The following is a 22571-nucleotide window of genomic DNA, read 5'->3' on the forward strand; positions in this document are numbered from 1 at the left end:
CCTCTCAAACCATATAATGATGGCTGATTTATATGCCTCCTTGGAAAATATTCCAGCCTATGCATTTCTTCACTTTCAGAGAAAAAAAATAAAGAAAAATTATATTAGTCCCAATATGGGCTTTAAGCCAACTATGCAGATTTTTTAAAACTTAGAACACCTTATACAATACTTACAGTTTAGCTGCTGATGAAACATGATCCCATATGTAAGTAAAGTTCCCAAATTCACTACATCAATATTTATATTTCATTCTTCAAGATCTCAACATGTAGGGGAATATTTTTGAATAGAACAAGCATCGTGATTCATTATCAGTGCACATCTGGTTTGCTAAACAATCACTGTTGCATGACATAGTTGTCACATTGTCACTGGAAAGCAATACTTACAAACTTGAACAGAGCTTTTTTCATGATCTAGTACAATAGTTTTAGATGGTCATTGACATCAATATCTTTGACAGGCTGGTTTTCATATTTTAGACTGAAATTCTCCTTTGTACATTCCTTTTCTGTATTTCTTCTTCCAAAATGATGTCTTGAGAATAAACATTTTAATTAACAATTTTTTACAAGAAATCATACTATTTGAAAGACTGAAGTCATGTTTACATTTAAAAACAAGTGTCTAACTTTAAATATCCCCTTAAATGGAAGTAAAAGTCTGACTACTCATTGGAACTCTTTGTGTCTTTATATAGTTCTTCTATGTGCACCAGAAACTTCTCAAAGCCTGAACATTTCTTATTACCATACTTTTCAATGAAGCCCTCATTTATAAACAAATATGACATAACTGAATTCTACAATTATAATATTTCAGTAACAAGTAATTATTATTTAAATTAATTTCAGATTTGAGATGGGATATTCCAGATTTTGTAGCTTTGTTTACATTATGAATTTTCCATAATTTTCATTTCATGACATGCTTTTCATGAAACCAATTAAATTTCCTTATTCTTGTACCAGAAATCTACACTTTGAGTAAAAAAACAGAGTCTAAACTACCACAAAAAACCTCTTGACATTTTGCATATGTGCTTACTACTCATTACAGATGTGGTATATAGTGTAATACAAATGTGCAGTACTATACAAATAGCTATTTCCAGTTTCTGTTTGTCCTCCTTAATTTCAGAATCATCATTAGGATAATAATCCCTTTTTGGAAAGTATTATAGGCCTACTTACATACCTGCATAATAACATTCCCAAAACAAATTCTTCTATTAATTCCAAACCAAAAAAATTCAAATAAATTCTTTTATGTGACCAGTAGTATCACATAATATGAATACAAACATGTATCAGAAAGACAATATAAAACCTGGTACTGGATACTTCATTAACTGAATTTGGCCTAACCCCCATGATACATTATACATGAAAACCTTTTGTTTTCTGCTTCTCCAAAATACTTCTGAGTAGCATAGTAAACTGTATTCCCCACCTCCAAGTAGCTTAGTAACGTACACAGTAGCATATCAAACTTCAGTTATTGTCTGACTAACTGTGCTTCTACTAGCCACCCAAATGCATGGAATAAAGAGTACATGATTTTTTGCATGTGCACTTTGCTTTTTTTCATATTAGCTGATGAAGATCCAAATGTGTGACTGTCAGTTTGCCTCTCAGTAAATCACTACAACCACTTTTTGTAACCATATGAAACATATAAATTCTATTCTAAGCCACCAGAATTAAAGTTATCATACAACTGCTTACAGATCACTTAGCCTTCTGTACATGTTAATTATCCAGTGTGATATTCACCAACTGCAAAGTTTGCTGAAACAACTCCTTGCAGTCCTTACATACAAACAGACAGGCGCAATGTAATTGTTGCTAAAGATTTAAGTTCTCAGCCAAAAGCTTTCTTTGGATATAAGAACACATACATGTCCACTGTCTCCAACTGTCTCAGATGGAGACTGTGTCCATGTGTGTGCAAGTTGTGCTTGTGTGAATTGGTGTGTGTTCTCTACTTCCAAAGAATGCCTTTTGGCAGAAAGTTTAATATTTAGCAGATTTTTATTTGTGCCTGTCTGCAACTCAGTGCCTCCTTTATGTGGTGAGTGGCAACCCATCCTTTTCATGATACTGTTGTTATTCCTTGCCAGACTTTCTGTTGTTCAATGTAGTTTATATTCATTACAAAATTTTTGCTGTATAATAATTGAATGTGATGAGTGAAGGTGATGTGCATCAGCAGTAGTGTTTCTTTAAAAGTGTAAGGAGGGATGTTTATGATGATGATAGAAGTGGAAGTCCACCTATAATCTGCAACAAACTCGCACAGAAAATTCATCAAAAGAATTTGTATGAACCTGCTTGATGACAATAGTTCCATTTCAGACAACTTTCTGCAGATTTCTCAGAGGGCTTCATACAAGATTATGCCCACACAATTAGAGCACCACAAGTTCTGTGCTTGTTGTATTCCAAAACTACTTTCTGAGAACCGAAAAACTCAGCTGATAACTGCTTCTCTGAACTTAATTCTCCCTTAAGATCTGGAAAGTGTGGGGTATGGTGGGTAAAGGGGGTGTTGGTGGAGGGGGGGGGGGGGGATTACCAGGAATTACTGGGGGATTTCAGGAATGGGAAGCTACACAAGGCAAATAGTGCAGATGGAAGTGGCAGTGACTATCTGACCACCAAATGTTACTGTGGAAAGTTGATGAGTAAAGTACTTAGTGACTTTAGTATAATGTGATAGGCTGGATGTAATTGAGTGAAGGTGTTAATAAGCAAGAATGAAGATTTCCTCAGTAGAAACACAACAACAAAACATAATGGTATGTCACTGAAGGCTGGACTTATGGATCTTAGGAAGCAAGTAGGAAGTGGTTTTCCCCGGGGTAGTAAAAGTGGGGTAGGAAACAGATTCCACAGAATATTTTTGAGAAGGATCTTGACTTCTGGGTTGATGTCACTGCAGCATGCTTTACAGGGGTTAGTTACATGTTCTAGTAATACATTACTGACACAAATTACTATCTGTGCTCTGTTGTTTGTACAACAATTACAGAGTTACAGTAAATATGAGGCATACCTGGTAGATTTCTACAGCAGTATTGGAAAGAACTTGTTTGTATTCAGAGAGATAAAAGTTCCTTAGACACTGTTCATTCTGTCTGCGAGTATTTACAGTCTGGAATTTTCTGTCTCTACTATACTGTTTCAAGTTATTCAGAAGTCTCACAGTATTTGTCAGCCACAAAATCATTGTATCTATATCATCATGTCTTTCCTTCATAACTTTCTTGATGGTGTTGACAGTTGCTGTAAGCAGTGACCATAGTTTCTCATCATCATTTGTATGGTCTGTGTGCCTAATGCACATGAACAGAATGTAGGCAGGCAGTTCTGGCAATAGTGTTACAGCAATACATGGCTTCAACTCTGCAATTATAACAATCAAAGATTAAGAAACAATGCAAGTAACTCAACACAGAAAAAGTATGAATGAACATCATTTTAAAAATGTACAGGTATGTGTACTGACCAAATATCAGATGCCAAACAATTTGTTTAACATCCTTCTTGTGAAATTCAAACATGCCTTGATAAATGCTCTCCTTCTTTCTTGGCACTCTCTTCTTTCTTCTCACTCTTTTCTTTATTGCCACACTTACATTATTCTTTTGATCTTGGCTCTTCACTAGAGCTTTCTGTGTTGCACTTTCAACAGTTTCAGCTTTGTTATTTAATTTACTCGCCAACACTAGGAAAAAAGTAATGTTCTTTCTGAAGAAGCTGTTACACAGTCGTCATCATCATTGCACTTCACTGAAAACAAACACGCACGCGCGCACACACACACACGAGGCAGGGGGGTAGAGAGGCCGGGGGGGGGGGGGAGAGGGGGGAGGGGGACGGGGGTGAGAGAGGGGGAGAGAGGCAGGGGGGAGAGAGAGAGGGGGGGAGAGAGGCAGGAAGAGAGAGGCAGGGAGAGAGAGGCAGGGAGAGAGAGGCAGGGAGAGAGAGGGGGAGGGTGTGGTGTGTGTGTGTGTGTGTGTGTGTGTGTGTGTGTGTGTGTGTGTGTGTGTGTGTGAGAGAGAGAGAGAGAGAGAGAGAGAGAGAGAGAGAGAGAGAGAGAGAGAGAGAGAGAGAGAGAGAGAGAATTGTGCTCAAAAATTTACTTACAACATGCATCCTCCACTGCCTTTGTTTTTAATTTTAAATGGAGCTTACATTGCTGCACTTCCTCTTTGGCTAAATCTAGTTTCTCTTGAAGATCCTGTAATTTGCATACACAAGAATTACCAACAATTAAGACAGACAAGCAAATAGTTTAACCTGAAATTTATTCTGCTGTTTGGAATGTTTTTGGTAAAAATCAATATCTATCTAAATTTGCCCAAAAATACTAGTTCAGTTCATCATTATTACAGTAGGGAACAAAGCTGCATTTGAATGCACCGACTTAAAAAATGAAAAATTTAAAAAAAAACATTAAAAATAATAAGAAGTGGGATTAATTACACAGTCTCCCATAAGTCCAACCCCTCGTCCAAGTCGTGGGAGATGGGCAACGGCACAAAGTAGGGGACTGCCTATAGGGGCGATGTACAGCGGGGACTTCGTGTGCCCCAGGACCGCTACGGTAGCTGGGAAGGCCCTATGGGAACCCTGAAACGTGACGGCTAACGGGGCTCTGGTGAAGCTGCGATAGGCCTAGCAAGCCAGTAGTGGATAAATCAACTGCTTTCAAAAAGGGAACATGCCTCGGATCACGGAACGGATTTAAAGGAAACCGACCAAGCAATGGAAAAGGATTACGAGATGGTTTACGACTGGGCACCTTAAACGTAAGGGCTCTAACTGGGAAGTTAGAAGAAATTGTAGAAATGATGGAAAGGAGGAAATTGGACATCTTGGGACTTGCTGAGACTAGGTGGAGAGGAGTTGGTGAAAAACCACTAAGTAAAGGATGTAAACTGTACTGGATAGTGAATGAGAGGGGAAGAAATGGAGTGGCAATAGTGGTCAGAGAGGGTCTGCAGGAGGAGGTGGAAGGTATCAATGATCGAATGATAAAAGCCAGAGTACGAGTGAATGGAAAAAGCATTGAAATCATCCAAGCATATGCCCCACAGGTGGGGTGTACAAAAAAGGAGAAGGAGGAATTTGAAGATGACATGCAAAAGCAGCTAAATGGAAGTAATCAGATTATAATAGGGGACCTCAATGCACATGTTGGCACAGACAGGAAAGGATTCGAGGAGATAATGGGACCAGAGGGCTGGGGGAACCGAAATAGAGAAGGAAAATTGTTGCTGGAATTCTGCAAGAGGAATGGGCTGGCGATCGCAAATTCCTGGTACAAGAAGAGAAGTAGCCACAAAATAACTTGGTACAGTGGAGACTTGTCCCAAACTTCAGTAGTAGACTATGTACTAGTGGATAGGCAGTTGATGAACAGCTTCACAGATGTTAAGGTCATTCCATCTGAGGCCTTAGACAGTGACCATCGGCTGTTGGTAGCCACCCTGAGAGAGAAAAAAGATAGGAGGGCAACAGACATACAGGAGAAAAGGTTGAAGACATGGATGCTGAAAGAGGATGAACGGAGGACCCAGTACCAGACACTGATCAGGAAGAAGCTGCCAAAGGAAGATCAGAGAACAGTGGAAGAAGAATGGGGAGATTTTAAGAGGGCTCTAGTTGAGGCAGCTGAGACTGTGTGCGGAAGAACTAGCACAAAGAGGAGAAGTAAGGAAACCCCATGGTGGAACAACACATGTAAAGAGGCAGTACTTCGAAAGAACAAAGCCTTCAGAGAATGGTTCCAGACCCGAACAGAGGAAGCTAGGGTAAAATATAAGGGAAGCAAGAAAGCGGCACAGACCATAGTAAGGGCGGAGAAGAAGAAGTGGATGGAAAAATGGACAAGAATGTTAGAAGAGGACAGTGAAGGGAACAAAAAAGTACTTTAAACCATGGTAAGAAATAAGAGGAACGACAGAAGCGAGTGCCTGAGGATCATGGATAATAATGGAAGAGTTGAGGAGGAAATGCATGAGCTCAAAAAGATTTGGAAGGAGAACTTTGAAGATCTGTTGAATGCCGTCAAGAGGGTAACTAACAGTGATGGAGAGCCTAAGGCAGCAGACGATTATAATAGTGGGGAAATCGATGATCTAACTTGGAATGAAGTGGAAGAAGCCATAAAGAGGATGAAAGGGGGCAAGGCACCAGGTTGGGACGAAGTAACAGTGGATATGATACGAGCAGCAGGAGAAGTAGGAACCCAGTGGCTATACAGAGTGCTGAGGGTGGTGTGGAAGGAGAACAGAATTCCTGAGGATTGGAAGAAAGGAATTATAGTCCCGATCTTCAAGAAAGGGGATAAAAGGAGATGTGAGAACTACAGAGGAATCACCCTGCTATGCCACTGTGGAAAAATCTATGAAAAGATCCTGGAGAAGAGAATAAGAAGCAGTATTGAAAGTAGACTGCAAGAGGAGCAGTACGGTTTCAGACCGGGAAGATCAACAATGGACCTCATATTTGCGGTAAGGCAACTGCAGGAAAGGCACTATGAGTACAAGAAGGACTTAATCATGGCCTTTTTAGATATTGAGAAGGCGTATGACAATATCTATAGGGACAAGCTCTGGGATGTGCTGAACGCAAAAGGGATAGATGAAGAGATAACACGAAAAGTCAGAAAAATGTATGAGGGAAGTGAGAGTTGTGTGAAAGTGGGGAGGGAACGTACTGCATGGTTCAAGCTGGAAAATGGGCTGCGACAGGGAAGTGCACTTTCGCCTTTATTGTTTATTATTGTTATGGATGAAATCCTACAGCAAGTATCAGATGCAATTAGAGATCATAAAATGAAAGCAGTGCTTTTTGCCGATGACCTGATGTTATGGGGAAATTGCGAGAAGGAGGTGCAAGAGCAGTTAGATGTATGGGAGGCAACGGCAGCACAATATGGAATGCATTTCTCTGCAAAGAAAAGTGAAATAATTGTCACAACAAGGAAGAAGAATAGGCCAAATGTGGATATAACTTGTGGAGGGGAAAAACTACAAGTGGTAGAGAACTTCAAGTACCTGGGAAGCATGATTGAAAGTAAGGGGGGAAACGCAATGGAAATAAATGAAAGGTGCAGAAAAGCAGGGCAGTTCTTCAAATGCATTAGGGGGCTTATTTGGAGCAAGGAGGTGCCACAGAAATCCAAGGGAATTATATACCGAACCTACTTTTCCCCATATTGGCATACGGAAGTGAGACATGGGTAATGCACAAAAGCGACAAAAGTAGAATACAAGCTAGTGAAATGAAGTTCCAGAGGAGCAGGTTGAGTGTAACAAGACGAGACAGATTGCGAAATGTGTATGTGAGGGAAAGACTAAAGGAGGAACCAGTACAGGACAGGATAGAAAAATCAAGACTGCAGTGGTATGGACACATGAAGAGAATGGATGAGGGAAGAATTCCAAAGAGGATGTTTGATCTGCAACTGGAGGGGAAGAGGCCCAGGGGAAGACCAAGAGATAGATGGGTGAAGGGAGTGAAGGAATGTGTGACGAGAAGAGGAGAGAACTGGATGAAGGTGGAAGAGGGGGGGAATGGTGGAAAGACAGAACACGATGGAGAGGCTTGTGTTCCCGACAGACCCAGCCAGTGGCTGGAAACTGTCCAAGATGATGATGATGATTAATTATACAAATACCAAAGAAATGGTTGCACTACAATTTTTATAGATAGATAGATATTTAGCGATCACAGGCGCTGCAGACCACGCACTGCTTCCACAAACTGCCTCCATTTCTTCCTGTTTTGTGCCCGGTTCCTCCAGGTGTCTTCAGTTACCAGGGCTGCTAGGTCCTTTGCCAGGTCATCCATCCAGTGCTGCCTTGGTCGCCCAATGGGGCGTTTGGCGTTTGGTGTTTGGTTTCCCTGCTGGCGCCATCTTCGCCTGTCTTCCACCTGGCATACGGGCTACATTGCCCACTCATTGCATTCTTTTGCTCTATCTTCTGTAGGATAGTTGTTTGTCACATCAGAAGGAAGATTTCCTCATTTTTCCTCCTCCTCCATTCTCTGTTATCTAAAACTGGCCCCCATATGTTTCTCATTTATCTGTTTACACATAATTACAACCCTGAGATGTTTATAAAAAAAAATTCCAGTGGTGATGATGATATGTGAAAAAGAACCTGGCATTTATCCCTGGGCAATATTGACATTTCACAATTATAATGGACATGTAGGATATTTGTTAAGTCCCATATCCTCTGTGGTGAAGGTATCATGAAAGGCAATGCATGTATTGCCTCTGGGCTCACAATCTCTGGCCACATAATTTGGGACAATATAGTCTTGAGATACACTCATAATAAATCTGTCAATGAAATCTTATACTTATGTCATAACAGATACACTCTTTGTACTCACTAGTCTATATACAATGGCTGAAGTTAAGCAAAACACAAGAAACTAAGGGCTGCTTGCCAGCATTTTAAAATAGAGTATTCTTACTTAAAGGAGACATCAAACAGGTCGGCAAACCACAAAAGATTGTCACAGAATTTTCAATCAGACAGCCACATCAAGGGGGGGGGGGGGGGGGGGTAAAATCTGTAACTCTGGACATACTAACAGTAAACTGAGAGAAAGCATTCAGCAAGTAAAATGCAGATGGAATACCATAGTTTAACATTTGTGGCTTCACGAACTCTGTTCTTTATTGCACAATTAATATCATGTAAGTGGACAAGCAAAAGATGCAAGATTCACAGGTGTTTTTTAATGCTGAAACCAGTATATTGCATAACATATAAAAGAAATGAAGCAGATGGCACAATACTGGGTGAATCAATACTGCCTTCATACAGTAGCAATGAACAGCTAATTCATTATCAAAAACTTTGTTACAAAGGAAAAATAATTGGATAGTATATGATGTAGCAATATTTTAAAATATGCCAACCAAAATGCATGTAACTGGTCATGGCAAAAACCGGGTTTTCTCAGATAAGCTGCAGCTTGGCACAGAGTAAATGACAGCTGATAGCATCTTTGATCAATACCAAATATATTTACTTGTCTGTAACATATAGCATTTTAAATGTTATTCTATCAATCAATACTGTTCATAATCAAGTTATAGTTAACAAAAAGTTTTATAAAATATACACCTTCCAGTATCTTTGTGTGAGAAATGAAATCATTATTGTTAAAAAACTATACATTTCATTTCAGTATTTCATGTCTGTATGAAGTCACGTTTGACCTAGTAGAAAACGTACCGGTAATCCAATAACTGATACAGTCACAAAACATTTTGCAAAATAGTCATGAAAATTATTTCAGGACCTGTTTCTGTCAGTTCTACTCATCAGACAAGAATATCACTAACATAGGAATGTGTGTGAAAGTGTATTACCTGGACTCACCATGAAACTGGGTGAATGTGCAATGTAATTGCCCAACCAATGATACAATATTTCTTGGTCACCCATGCTTGCTAGCCCTGTCTGTTATATTAGTTACCTTGGTCAATTTCTGGCTGCTTGGGGAAGGGGATTTTTGTTTGGCATCAGCATGATGAGCCAGTATTTCCTAACCCTACTAAGCATTTTCTGAAACATGTTGCAGGAAGAGTTCTAAAAACCCTACTTTAGCAGCAAAATATAGAAGCTATGTTAACAGGAACAGGATATGACCAATAAAGTTGTCTGCTTTCTGCTCCTGATTCAGACTGGTTGAAAGGCTGAAGAGTAAAAAATCTAGGACTCTGCTGGTAGTCCTCACGAGTGTATGTGGTGTTGTGTGCTTTCTAAAGTGCAGGTGATATTTTTTTAGTGTGTTTCAGAAAGTAGGAGTAGGTGATCCTTCATGATCAACCAAGTTATTCTTGCAGTAGAGGAAACTGAGAGATTCTGAAAGTATGTACCCTGCAAGGGCATGGATTTTGGGTTGAACTTTTCAGGGTTCTAAGCAAGTGTTGCTTTTAAGTGGAAATGGATTTGCTATGTAGTCAGAGCCATTACATCACATTGCAGAGCCAGTAGCTACTTGGACAGTAATGTTTTAGTGAGTGAAGTGGACTTAGCAAGGTTGAGTAGACGGTAATGAATTATATTTGTTTCCCTGGAAATTCAAGTGTAATGGCTCTGTGTGATGCTTTCCCTATTGGCTTTGAAAAGTACTCTTGTTTTGTTGTTGTGTGTATTATAAGTCACAGTTGCTTGTAACCAGTTAGAGGTGGTGTATTGAAATAATATTGGTGAATATATTCCAGTCACGAGGCCAGATCTCAGAATCTTTCTTGAAAGAAGATAGGTGAGGACTTTTAATTAATGACTTTGTGGTATTAAGAACTTGTCGATCAAAGCAAGTCTGGCAACCCTTATTTCAACTGACTGGATAGTGTGCTCACTACAGAGAAGTAATCTGAGTCCACCAATCAATGCTTCCAATTAGATCACTGGAGCAGAACATCACAGAATTTGCCTTGTATGCTGCTTGTGGTCAAGAGTGGGTACATTCTGGCTGCAGCCAAAAGTGGGACTTCACATGATGCCACAGATGCTCTCACATACAGACAAAATCAATGTTTCAAATCCAATATAGCATGTTCCCTGAGTAATGATATATGTTCCTCCCTCCTATTATCAAAGATTCTGTCCTGAGGGTAACTGTTGTTTTAGTGATATATTGGAACTTAATAACTGCAACAAAATAGAATAAAAACTATCAAGCACTAAGAAAAACATACTATGGTTGACAGAGAATGAGATATAGTGTAGTCTACAAATATTAATTTGATAAAGTGAAAACAGAATTTCCACAGACATACATACATGAAGTATGGGACAGTGACATATTAAGTCTGGAGATGAGATAAGTTACAATTATAGATGTAAATGAATCCAGGAAAGGATCTAATTTCAGTTAACAAGCACAGGAATTTAAGATAATTCTCATTTATAGTTTCATCTTAGTTTCACACTTTTTAATTATCTAATTAAAAAACTGTGTAGCCGAGATGGAGGAATAAGTGAGAATTATCTTAAATATATATACAGTTGCTCAATCTCTTAAGACTACTACATCAACTATAGTGAAGACTAGGAATGTTTAGTGACAAGAAAGTGGAGACTTTCAATATCTGTCAGAGGCTTCCCATAGTAATGGTAATTACAGTAAGTTAGTGCATAGGTGCTCACACAGAGGATGCCAGTTCTAGTGGTGATGATGGAAGAAATTCTCATCACCAGAATTTGGTAAACCAGGGGATGAAGCAGAGTTAAAAGGGCTGTCAGAGAGAGATAGAAGAAATGAGAGGTGGGCTACATCTCTGTATTGTGAAACTGAGTAATTGCAAGTAACACTCTGAGCTGTCCATCAATTAAACAGGAGTGTTAAGCTTGGTGACCCCATCTATGGCTGTCATTTGAGAAATGAGGTATGTGCACTTTCATAATTATCTCACTCATCTGCAACAACAGAAAAAACAGCACTACAAAAGCACTCACTTGCCATCCACATGACAAAAAAAATGAAGTTGAAATTTGGTTGCTATGTTAGAAGATAAAAATGACAATCCCTATGAAGATTTCTATATGGGACATATCGCAATAGTAGTGGCCACTTAGGGTGCCAAGCTGAGGTGGTCCAAACTATAAGATTTGTATGCAGTGTGTATCACAATGTAGCAAAAACTGTCACGGTGGAAATGTATGAGGAGAAAGAGGGTTGTAAAATGACATCATCCTCTAGCATTACTTTTCCTCGACAGTAGCAGTTGATAACAGAAATATTTTTCAAATTTTGGACAGGTCAATATTATGTCAGCTGCTTTTCTGAAACATTTCATATAATTTTATGCACAATATTTTCTTCCATGCTAAAATTTATGAAAAGGAATTACTTTATTTTTGTTATTACAATCAATATGTACTATCTCTGAATGTACAGTTAAAATTCCTTTTTTTTAATATATAAAATTACAAATTATTTGGTACACTAAAAATTTATATTATTGATTACCCAATCTAGTACTGTTTATATGTTTATTTCTGGATTCATTTATAAAATAAAAATCTAAATTAGTAGAAATTCATTTGTCAAGAAAAACTGTAAACCCTTTGGAATATTGTTATTACTGTTGAGTGAAGTGGAAGTAAGCATGCTTCTGATGTGATCAAACGAATTTTTGTGTTTTTGACGAACAATGTAATTTTGGCTTTGTTAATGTGAAAATCCAAAAGACAGGGAGATATGGTAAAAATTGAGACACTAAATTATCATGAAGACAAAAATTCTGCAAAGACATTCTTCAAAATTATTTAGCTCAATTGAACCATGAGAACCTAAAATGTGAGAATCTCAGCTTCAAGATTCAGATCCCTAGACATGAAGATCTGGAGTCAATTGTGTGAGAAAAGATAAGTAGAAACTTCATTGTAAATGTTACTCCTCTTGAATTTTCTAAAAAGACTTTACCATCATGGACAGTGGCAACGACAAGAAAGGGAGTGGCAGATTACAAGTGGGGGCTCAGCTGGGATTAGTTGACTAATCATGAAGTTTTGTCTGTTGCAGAAAAGAAAGTGATTTATTTCATTTACAATTTATGTATGAATAAATTTCTGATCACATGAAACAAAAAGCCAAAAGGTGCCCAACAAAACAAATCATACCAACAGTGACAATGTACTACCAATAATGACGGACCTGATTGAATGAAAGAGGACTTTACAACTACAACCAGGGACATCAAAAAGGAAAGAGAAGCACAAACTATTTGTGAAGTTATTTTGTTTGTGGACTTGTGTGCTTGTTAACAAAGTGCACAGGGATGAAGGTAAGAGTGAGGCAGAAATGAAAGCTGTAGGATCCAGTCAGGTTATGTCTGATCCGAGTGAAATCGTAGTCACTAAAGAAACAGTAAAACCATATTTTGCAATTAATTTTGCCAAAAATAGAGTAAATGAAGAAAGATAACAATAGAAAATAGGAAAGGGTGCAAAATCAGATGGATCAACTTAGTAATCAAGTTTCAGAGCTCAAAAATGGGTTGTCAGAGGGGTTAAAAAGTGTGAATGAAGAAATTTTATAAAATGAGTTTGGTGCTAATCACAAACCAGAATGTGAGGGTAGTGAGAATTTTGATATAGTATGTACTAATGATTTCTTCTCTTGGTCAGAAAACAGTGTTGTTGATGTATGTAAATCAGGTGGTGACTGTATTGGATCTGAGCTAGGTCATATTTCTGATGTAGAAGTGAATGAGAGCTGTGAAATAACTGAGACTGAGTGGCTTATTGCAAATTAATGTAGGTGATGTAAGTGTCTTTGATGGATATGAGACCTGTATTGTTAGTGATGATGATGATGATTATGAGTATCAGGTATTTGTGGAATTTATGAATAGTGAAGTTTCACAGTTATTTGTGAATGATGTTGACAGTACAGGTAAGGTAAGTAATGTATGTGATATTGTAAGGGAGTGTCATGGAATACCAGTCCAGACAAAGCAGATTTTCATTAACTGTCATGCAGAGTAATGATCCAAACAGTAAAGGTGCGTTATCTGTGAGCCTGGAGAATAAGCGTGAAAACTTTTAAGTTTGTTTGGGACCAGACTGATGATGACATAGATAAATGTGCATCCCAGAATAAGTTAGCTGTAGTTAGTCAGAATTTGTGTTCCAATTCATGGAATGAAGTGAAAGAGAATCTAAGCAGGAAGTGTAACTTTGACACTAACGTGTTTTGTGTTCCTTCTGTAACAAGAGATGTTAGTTGTGCCATGGAATCTAGTCACTGTGTTCAATCTTTACCTGACTACATGAGTAACCAAAAGTAATGCTGTGATACTAGTAAAGTTGATAAAACCCTGTTAAGAGAGTGTGGATGTAGCAGTTGATGAAATTGAAAGTGACCTTTTACATGAAGTGTCTGACAACACAGAAGATGATTCAGGTTTTGGGTATCCTTAACTTAAAAATAAGATTGATACAGGTAGCTCAATTTGTGGTACATCAGAACAATTTAGGGACAAGATCAAGTATAGTAAGAATTTCGTGGAAATGCCCATTCTATGTGTAAAGATAAGAGGAACTACTGGTAAGCAAAGCAAATTGGTAAAATCTCAGGTACTCTTAATTTTTAGTATGGAAGACAAGACCGTTGAACATGGACGCATAGTGTCCCACAGCGTGGAAGAAAATATACACTATATTTGCAGGTTCATACAAATATATAATTGTTTTGTTTGTCAGGAATGTAGTATGTACGAACACGTGATTTCTCAAGGTCTGTCGTGTCTATTGACTGAGTTTAAATCTATACCACTCTATATTTGCAGGTTCATACAACTATATAAATATATATTTTACAATTTTGAAATGGGAAAACGCCATTAAATATCTAGTAATAAATTTTCCTATTTTAGAATACTGTTAATGTTAAATATTATTATTATTCCTATGAACTCTGCAGAGAACAATTAAATTTGTCATGAACTCTTTTGGGTAACGTCATTGGTGTTGTGGTAAATTGAGTGAAGACTCATTTTATTCATATGTACTATAAAAATTAGAAATAGTATCTTGGTATATCTTTGTATATCACCTTCTAGCTCATTTTTTTCATTGAATTTAGCTCTGTTTATTAAAGTTTCATATGTGAACACTTTTTAATCCATTCTGATGTAAACCCTGTGTACTTGTTTTCTCAATATAAATAGGCAGAGCATATGCCTTGTGTTGTGAGGGCAATATTGAACAGCATACTTAGTACACAAAGCAATGTTTCGGGATTCAATGTGAAACCTAGACAGGAAGTTACCTATCCGTTGGAGTGTGTGCTGATAAATCTAGGGAGGAAACTGAAGGATGTGGGTGGATCCACCCCCACACTCCTGTATGGCTCCACTCTTGCTGGTCCAATCAACGTACAAGTGTACATAGGTGCTGGGTAATGTACTCATGCATCTGTCAACTACATCAGTGTCATGACTGAAATTTGTAGATTGTTAGCCAAGAAATTATCCGTCCGCCCCGGTAGCTGAGTGGTCAGGGCCCGGGTTCGATTCCCGGCTGGGTCAGAGATTTTCTCCGCTCAGGGACTGGGTATTGTGTTGTCCTAATCATCATCATTTCACCCCCATTGACGCACAAGTCGCCGAAGTGGCGTCAAATCGAAAGACTTGCACCAGGCGAGCGGTCTACCCGACGGGAGGCCCTCGTCACATGACATCATCATCATCATCATCATACTATATGAAGAATTCAAAGAGCTATTTGTTTAGAAAAGCCATCACTGCCATGGACACTGTTATTCCACATAAATTTATGTTTTTTCAAGTAGGAGGATTAACTTTCCGTGATATTATGTAACTTTAAATCAGTACGTATTTTTTATCAATTTTAAATGAATCCCCTAGCCTTGTATGGACATACATTAGTTTGTATGAACAATTAGTTAATAGTCTGGAAGACATTTAAGAGTATAGACTGTATATCAAGATGTACGGATTTCTGATTTCACACACAGATTTTGGTCCTCAAGCTACTTGATTATGTCATCATTCAAAGCTATTTATGACTCTGATTACCTGTATTTATCCTGAGTGCTGCATTATTGTATCTCACAGTTAAGTATGTTTTGTATACCTCTGGTCAACGGGTGTGTGTGTGTGTGTGTGTGTGTGTGTGTGTGTGTGTGTGTGTGTGTGTGTGTGTGTCACACACACACACACACACACACACACACACGCACACCCATTGTCTCTGCACTTATGTCTATAGTTTAGTGTTGTACTGTTGACTTTGTATCATTTGTCTTGTGACAGGATGTTCCACAGCGCTGAAAATCTGAATGCCATTTCCTGATATATGTATAAATTATGGCTTATATAGTAGATATTTTTCTTACGTTTTCTGTGACATGTTATGTATCAGATACTTTTATACATCTGTAGTCTATCTTTTGGCATCATTCTGTACAACATTTGGCAAACCTTATAGTAGGTCACAAAATATTGTAAACACATTGTTTCCATATTTTGTGAGGGAGATATTGTAAAGGGAGATCATCCTCTAGAATTACTTTTCCTCAGCAGTTGTAGTTGATACCAGATATATTTTTAAAATTTTGGGCAGGTCAGTATTACCTCAGCTGTTTTTCTGAAAAATTTCATATAATTTTATACACAATATGTTATATTTCAAGCTAAAATTTATGGAAATAAATTACTTTATTTTCATTGTTAAATCGATATGTACTAGCTCTTAATGTACAATTAAGATTTTTTTAGAAACATACAAAATCACAAGTTATTTGGCACACTTAAAATTTCTATTATTAATTATGCAATCTAGTGCTTTTATTATGTTTATTTCTAGATTCATTTATAAAATAAAAATCTAAACTAATAGAAATTCATTTGTCCAGAAAAATTGTAAACGTTTTGGAATATTGTTATTGCCGCAGAGTGAAGTAGTGGTACTCATGCTTGTGATGTTATCAGATAAATATTTGTATTTTGGACAAACAATGTAATTTCGACTTTGTTAATGTGAAAATTCAAAAGACAGTGTGATGCAGTAAAATCTGAGACAATAAATTACGATGATTACAAAAATTCTGCAAAGACATTCTTCAAAATCATTAAGATCAGTTTAACTATGAGAACCTAAAATGTGAGTCTTTCTGCTTCAAGAATAAGACCCCTCGACATGAAAAACTGGAGCCAACTGTGTGAGAGAAGATAAGTAGAAAGTTCATTGTAAATCTTACTCCTCTCAGATTTTCTGATTAGACTTTACCATCGTGGACAGTAGCAACAACAAGAAAGGGAGGGGTAGATTATAGGGTGCAGGGAGAGGTGCCAAATGATGAGTCATTTGTGTGCAAAAATGTTCTTGAACTGGCTCTGAGCATACAATAGTACATTGTTTCCCCATTACAATAGTCCATATAATATGTCCATATATGGCTGTTTCTTTCTGAAATATTCTGTGGATGTTATTAGATGTTTTGATGAAGCATTTTAAATCTGAATATGATCTGAAGTAACACTCACCAAGTTTTCTGAAATTAGTCTTCTAATTTCAAGTTGCATAAAAGCCTCAGTTTGCGTTTGGGGACATCTAGTTAAGTTCATAGACAAAAAATTGCATTGATTATCATTTTCCTCTTTGAGTTTCTCATTTTCTTGTTGAAGTTGTTCCCTGTCTGCTTGCCACTTTTTTTCCTCTTCTTGCAATTCATCTTCCAACTGCCTACATGAATTTACAGCCTAAAGAGTTAGTGATTCCCAGTTGTACTTAACAAAAGTAAGATATAGTACTGCATTTCTATACTCACCTGCTTATCTTTTTTTGACCTTCATATGCCAGCACTGGCTCCACAACCCCATTTATTAAGTGTACATGACTTCCATAGTTCTTCAAATCTCGGGTTTGGTTTGTTAGAACGCTATGCAACTGAATACATTCCTTCTGCTGTCTGTCAACCTCAAGTTGCAACTCATTATTCTGACCTGAACAGGAAGAAATTTGTAACAGAGTCAGAAATAAATGAAAGTGAAACTAATTCAAATATAAATTAATAATGCCAGTCATGTAGAAAATCTGGTCTAATGCTAGATCAGTATCATGGAAATAGAGTATTTGATAATGGAATACACTAAAGACAAACTTTGGAAATACTTTCTTAATCACTATCTCTGTTTTCGTAGTTTAGCACTTGTATATTTATGGCATGCAGTTGGCAACAATAATTCTTCCCATATAGAACAGGCAGTGTATGTACACTATTTCGCCACTATCTGGCAGAGTGGCTACATAGCCAACAGAGAACATAAACTGTTTGTTTCATATGGAAAACCATGAAATCCTACATTTAAGAGAGACAGAAAAGGAAAAGAAAAAACAACAACAACAAAAATTGCTGCTGTGATTGGGGAGAAACAATGTGAACTTACTTAGAAATCCTTCTCGTTCTATTAGATCATATAATGTTTGCTGTAGTTTAGCAAAACTTGCATTTAATCTTGAAATTTCGTGTTCCAGTCGTTGCACCTGAAATTTGAATACAATGGTGACTCAAGAACACTGCATCAAAGACAACAGCAATTAAAATGGTACGAATGCTTAAAGCAGAACTAAATTGACCTGAATGCTACTCAACTTAAATTCCTGTCCCACAAAAGCCTCCAATGCAATAATGTCACATATCAGTCTTTATATACCGTGTGAAACAGTATTACCCATGACCTTGATATGCAGATATCTTCATCGAGTTGTGTTCTCAAGATTACCTCTTAGATTCCACCAGACATTCTATGAATGTGAAGAGAACTGTCCCTTGTTACTGTGTCTGCACTTGAGGCTATTTCTCAGCAAAGATTATTGGTTAAACAAGCATACCATGAATAATGGCATTTTCTTTGGTCCCCTCCCCCAGTAGTTAGACATGGAGTGACTCTATACTTGTCAACATTAGTAACGAATGGGTTGTCCATGTTATTAACCAGGTCTATTGTTTCATCCATGTCTATTTCATAGGCAGTTACATGATACCACTAATGTACACTCACAGCCACTATAAATATCAACTAATTAACAGTTCACATTGAATCCACAATATGAAATTACACAGATTTCCTAAAAATGAATTTGTTTTAAGTTATGGACTAAATGAACATCAAAGTACAACACACATTTCAATACCATAATGAAATGCCGCAATAAACAGATCTGAAATACTATAATGCTATCTGTGAATAAGCATTTCTTGTTACCCAAAGTTGAGCAACCAACAAACAACACAATATTCAGGTAATAAACACTAACTCAGTTCTTCAACAGAAAAGCCATTATCGTGCTTCATGAAACATCCCATCATTTGACCAGTATGGTATAGCACCACCACAGAAAAACCATCTATACAGAGGCTAGGAACAGGTTATCTCCATTATGCGTACAAACTGGTCTTGTGTTGCGTCTCCTTTGGTAATGTGGTACAACATCAGGACTGTAAAAAATTCTCACAAAAAGTAGGGTTGTGTCACACTGAAACTTCTGCATCCACTGATAGAAAACTTTGAAAATGTACTAAAATTATATAATCAGCTGTTCAAAATATTCTGCTGAATAGAGAAAGTTAACATAAAATAGTCAGGAAAAAGTACCTATTTTAAGATTGTGTTATTCATAGCCAGCCTAAACTTCCTGATTTATAATGCTTTAGTCCTGCAACTATATTATTCTTTTATACACTGATAAGCCAAAACATTACAACCACTGTCGACCTGTGACATTGAATGCTGTTTGGTGGCACTGCGGGCATGTGATGCGGTAACAAAAGTATGTAAGTGGAGCAGACATGGGGAGGGGGTGGGGGGGGGGGGTCATCCTAGCAAAGATATGTGTTGCAAATGGGGAAATCCATTGAGATAAGTGACTTTGACAAAGGGCAGATTATTATTAAACAAAGCCTGTGAACAAGTATCTTGAAAACAGCAAAGCTGAATGAATGTTCACATGCTACTGCTTTGGGCCTGTAAAGAGGTAGAAGAACAGTGAAACCACCACTAGGTGGTAAATGGCTGGATGTCCATGACTCTTCACAGAATGTTGGGTTTGGAGGCTTGTCTGCTCTGTAAAGCAGGATAGATAGTGATCTGTGGTATCTTTGCTGAAGTAGCACAATGTTGGTGCACCCTCAAGTGTTTTGGAGCACACCATTCATTGTGCATTGTAGAACATGGAGCTCTGCAGCAGACCATTCCTACATATTCACATGTTGACCCAATGACACTGTCAATTACAACTGCAATGTGCACGGGCCCATTAGGATTCAACCATCAAGTAATGGAAACATGTCGGCTCTTTGGGTGAAACACACTTTTGCTACACTTTGTTGTAGGTCGTCACCACAAATGCTGTTATCAAGGTGAACAGATGGCTCAAAATGAGCAGCATATCACGGACACAGGCTGGTAGGAGCAGTATTATGATATGGGAGACATTCTCCTGCATTTGCATGGGACTTGTGATAGTAATCAAAGACAAGCTGAGAGCTACGAACAACCTGTGTCCCTTCTTGCTTGACACCTGTGGTGTCACCGCCAGACTCCACACTTGCTAGGTGGTAGCCTTTAAATCGGCCGCGATCCGTTAGTATACGTTGGACCCGCGTGTCGCCACTATCAGAGATTGCAGACCGAGCGCCGCCACACGGCAGGTCTAGAGAGACTTCCTAGCACTCGCCCCAGTTGTACAACCGGCTTTGCTAGCGATGGTTTACTGACAAAATATGCTCTCATTTGCCGAGACGATAGTTTAACATAGCCTTCAGCTATGTCATTTGCTACGACCTAGCAAGGTGCCATTATCAGTTACTACTGATATTGAATCATGTACCGTCAAGACCGACGTTCACCATTAATGGATTAAAGTTAAGTATTCCACCAGCTACGTCCGTTTTTCTAAATTCTAATTTCCTTGTCCTGTTCCAGACCTCACGCCAGCCTGCGTGAGCTAAAACGCGTGCCTATCGGCCTCCTCTAGTAACACGGTGTTGGCTCTCCTGCCAACCAAAACAATACCTTCCCTGATGGTGATGTCATCTTTCAGCAGTATAATTGTCCATATCCCAGAGCCAGAACCATGCTACTGTGGTTTGAGGAGCGTTATACTGCACTCAAGTTGGTGTCTCCGTGACCAAATTCCACTGATTTGATTTATTATTGCTCCTGTAGATCATACAATTTGTACAGCAAAGCACATCATGATATAGGACAAGTCAATTTGAAAAATTATGTTAAGATGGTATATGACGAGAGATGACAGTAGTGGTACATAACTCACATAACGAATACATATAGGATATATAGACAAAATATAAAAAAGGTGGTGTATGATGAGAGATGATGGTGGTGCATACTGCACATAGCAGAATACATATAAGAGATACAGACAGAATATGAGTAACAAACAATAATTAAATTATCTTACTAAGTAGAAATATCTACAAGTGAATATACAGCTTATTACAAGTAATTAAAATATTGTGGTACATAGTTCACATAGCAGAATACATATATGAGATACAGACAGAATATAGATAAGATACAATAATTAAATTATCTTACTAAGTAGAAACATATACAACTGAATAAACAGCTTATTGCAAGTAATTAGAATTTTGTTTCAAGAAATTAATGTACAGAATAGAAACAGTGATTTATTAGCAATTCCTTTAATTTAATTCTCATAATTTTTGGGTTTTTGCTTGTTTTTATGTCTGTTGGGAGGTAGTTGTATATTTTAATGCCCATACATTTAACCCCATTCACACATAAGTTTGTGTTGTGGGCTATAATTTGTAACTGCGTTTTGTTTCTGGTGTCGTGTGTGGTGGTTTGCACTTCTGTCGAGGGTGTCCAAGTGCTGTACCGTAAAACAAGCTAGTTCCAATATATAGAGGCATGGCAGTGGCAGGATTTTTAGCTGTTGAAATAGTGGTTTACAGTGTTCAGTTCTTTTTTTACATTTCATTATTCTTACTACTTGTTTTTGTAACTTGAAAATTGGGAGAGAATCAGAGCTCTTTCCCCAGAATATCAGGCCATAGCTCAAGACCCTGTTTAGGGCATGGTACACCAGCTTCAAGGTATCTACACTGGCTGTGTCTTTTAATGATCGTAATAGATAGCAGGTTTTATTAAGCTTTTGTGACAATGCCTCAATATGTGGTTTCCAATTTAGTGTGTTACGGATGGTAAGTCCAAGAAATTTGGTGTCCTGCCTGTTCGTAATGCCATCTTTGCCGATAACTATAACTGCATTGAAGGGGGTTAGATTTTATCTAGTATGGAAGTTCATACTTACAGTTTTTTGAGTATTTATGAGTAGTCTATTTGCTTGAAACCACGATTGTAAATGACAAGTAGTTTCATTAACTGCTTCTTGCAATGTGTCACCTCTACTGGTTATCAGGATATTTGTGTCGTCCACATACAGAAAGGAGCTGGCATTTGGTATGTGTTCTGGGAGATCATTTATGAATAATATGAAAAGAAAAGGGCCAAGGACAGATCCCTGAGGGACGTCATTTGTTGTATGTAGTATATCTGACCTGCAGTGCCTGAATGTCTCTGATTTTCTTATTTCTACATATTGCTTTCTTTAACTAAGGTAGCTATGGAGCCAATTGTGGGCTACACCTCTAATCCCATACTTATGGAGTTCCATAAGCAGCACCTTGTGGTCGACCATGTCAAAAGGCTTGGACTGATCAAGAAATATACCGACAGCAGGTTGTTTATGGTCAACGAAACTTGAGCACTTTTCTAGAAATGCATACAGAGCATATGTGGTGGACCTATTTTTCTGGAATCCGTATTGGGAAGATGTGATTATGTTGTTAGAATTTAAACATATTTCTAATCTCTTGTAGAGAGGTATAATTTTAGGAAGATTTAGCTGGTTTGGAAATGTTCCATCTAGAAATGAGGTATTTATGATATTTGACAGGGGTCCACTGATGTAATTTGAACACTTATGAAGTAAGAAGCAGGGT

General features: G+C 37.8%; 1 protein-coding gene across 1 annotated transcript; it reads right to left on the bottom strand.

Moving 5' to 3' along the window:
* Window positions 1-670: 670 nt before the first annotated feature.
* LOC124555912 (unconventional myosin-Va-like) lies at window positions 671-9487 on the bottom strand. The gene is made up of 5 exons (XM_047129969.1): window positions 9422-9487; window positions 4155-4248; window positions 3514-3732; window positions 3061-3410; window positions 671-805 (listed from the first exon to the last, which is right to left on the bottom strand). Exons 1-5 carry the CDS (start codon window positions 9485-9487, stop codon window positions 671-673), a joined length of 864 nt encoding a protein of 287 aa, XP_046985925.1.
* Between the last annotated feature and the right edge of the window lie 13084 nt (window positions 9488-22571).

Source organism: Schistocerca americana, chromosome X, assembly GCF_021461395.2.
Source record: "Schistocerca americana isolate TAMUIC-IGC-003095 chromosome X, iqSchAmer2.1, whole genome shotgun sequence".
NCBI classification, from domain to species: Eukaryota; Metazoa; Arthropoda; class Insecta; order Orthoptera; family Acrididae; genus Schistocerca; species Schistocerca americana.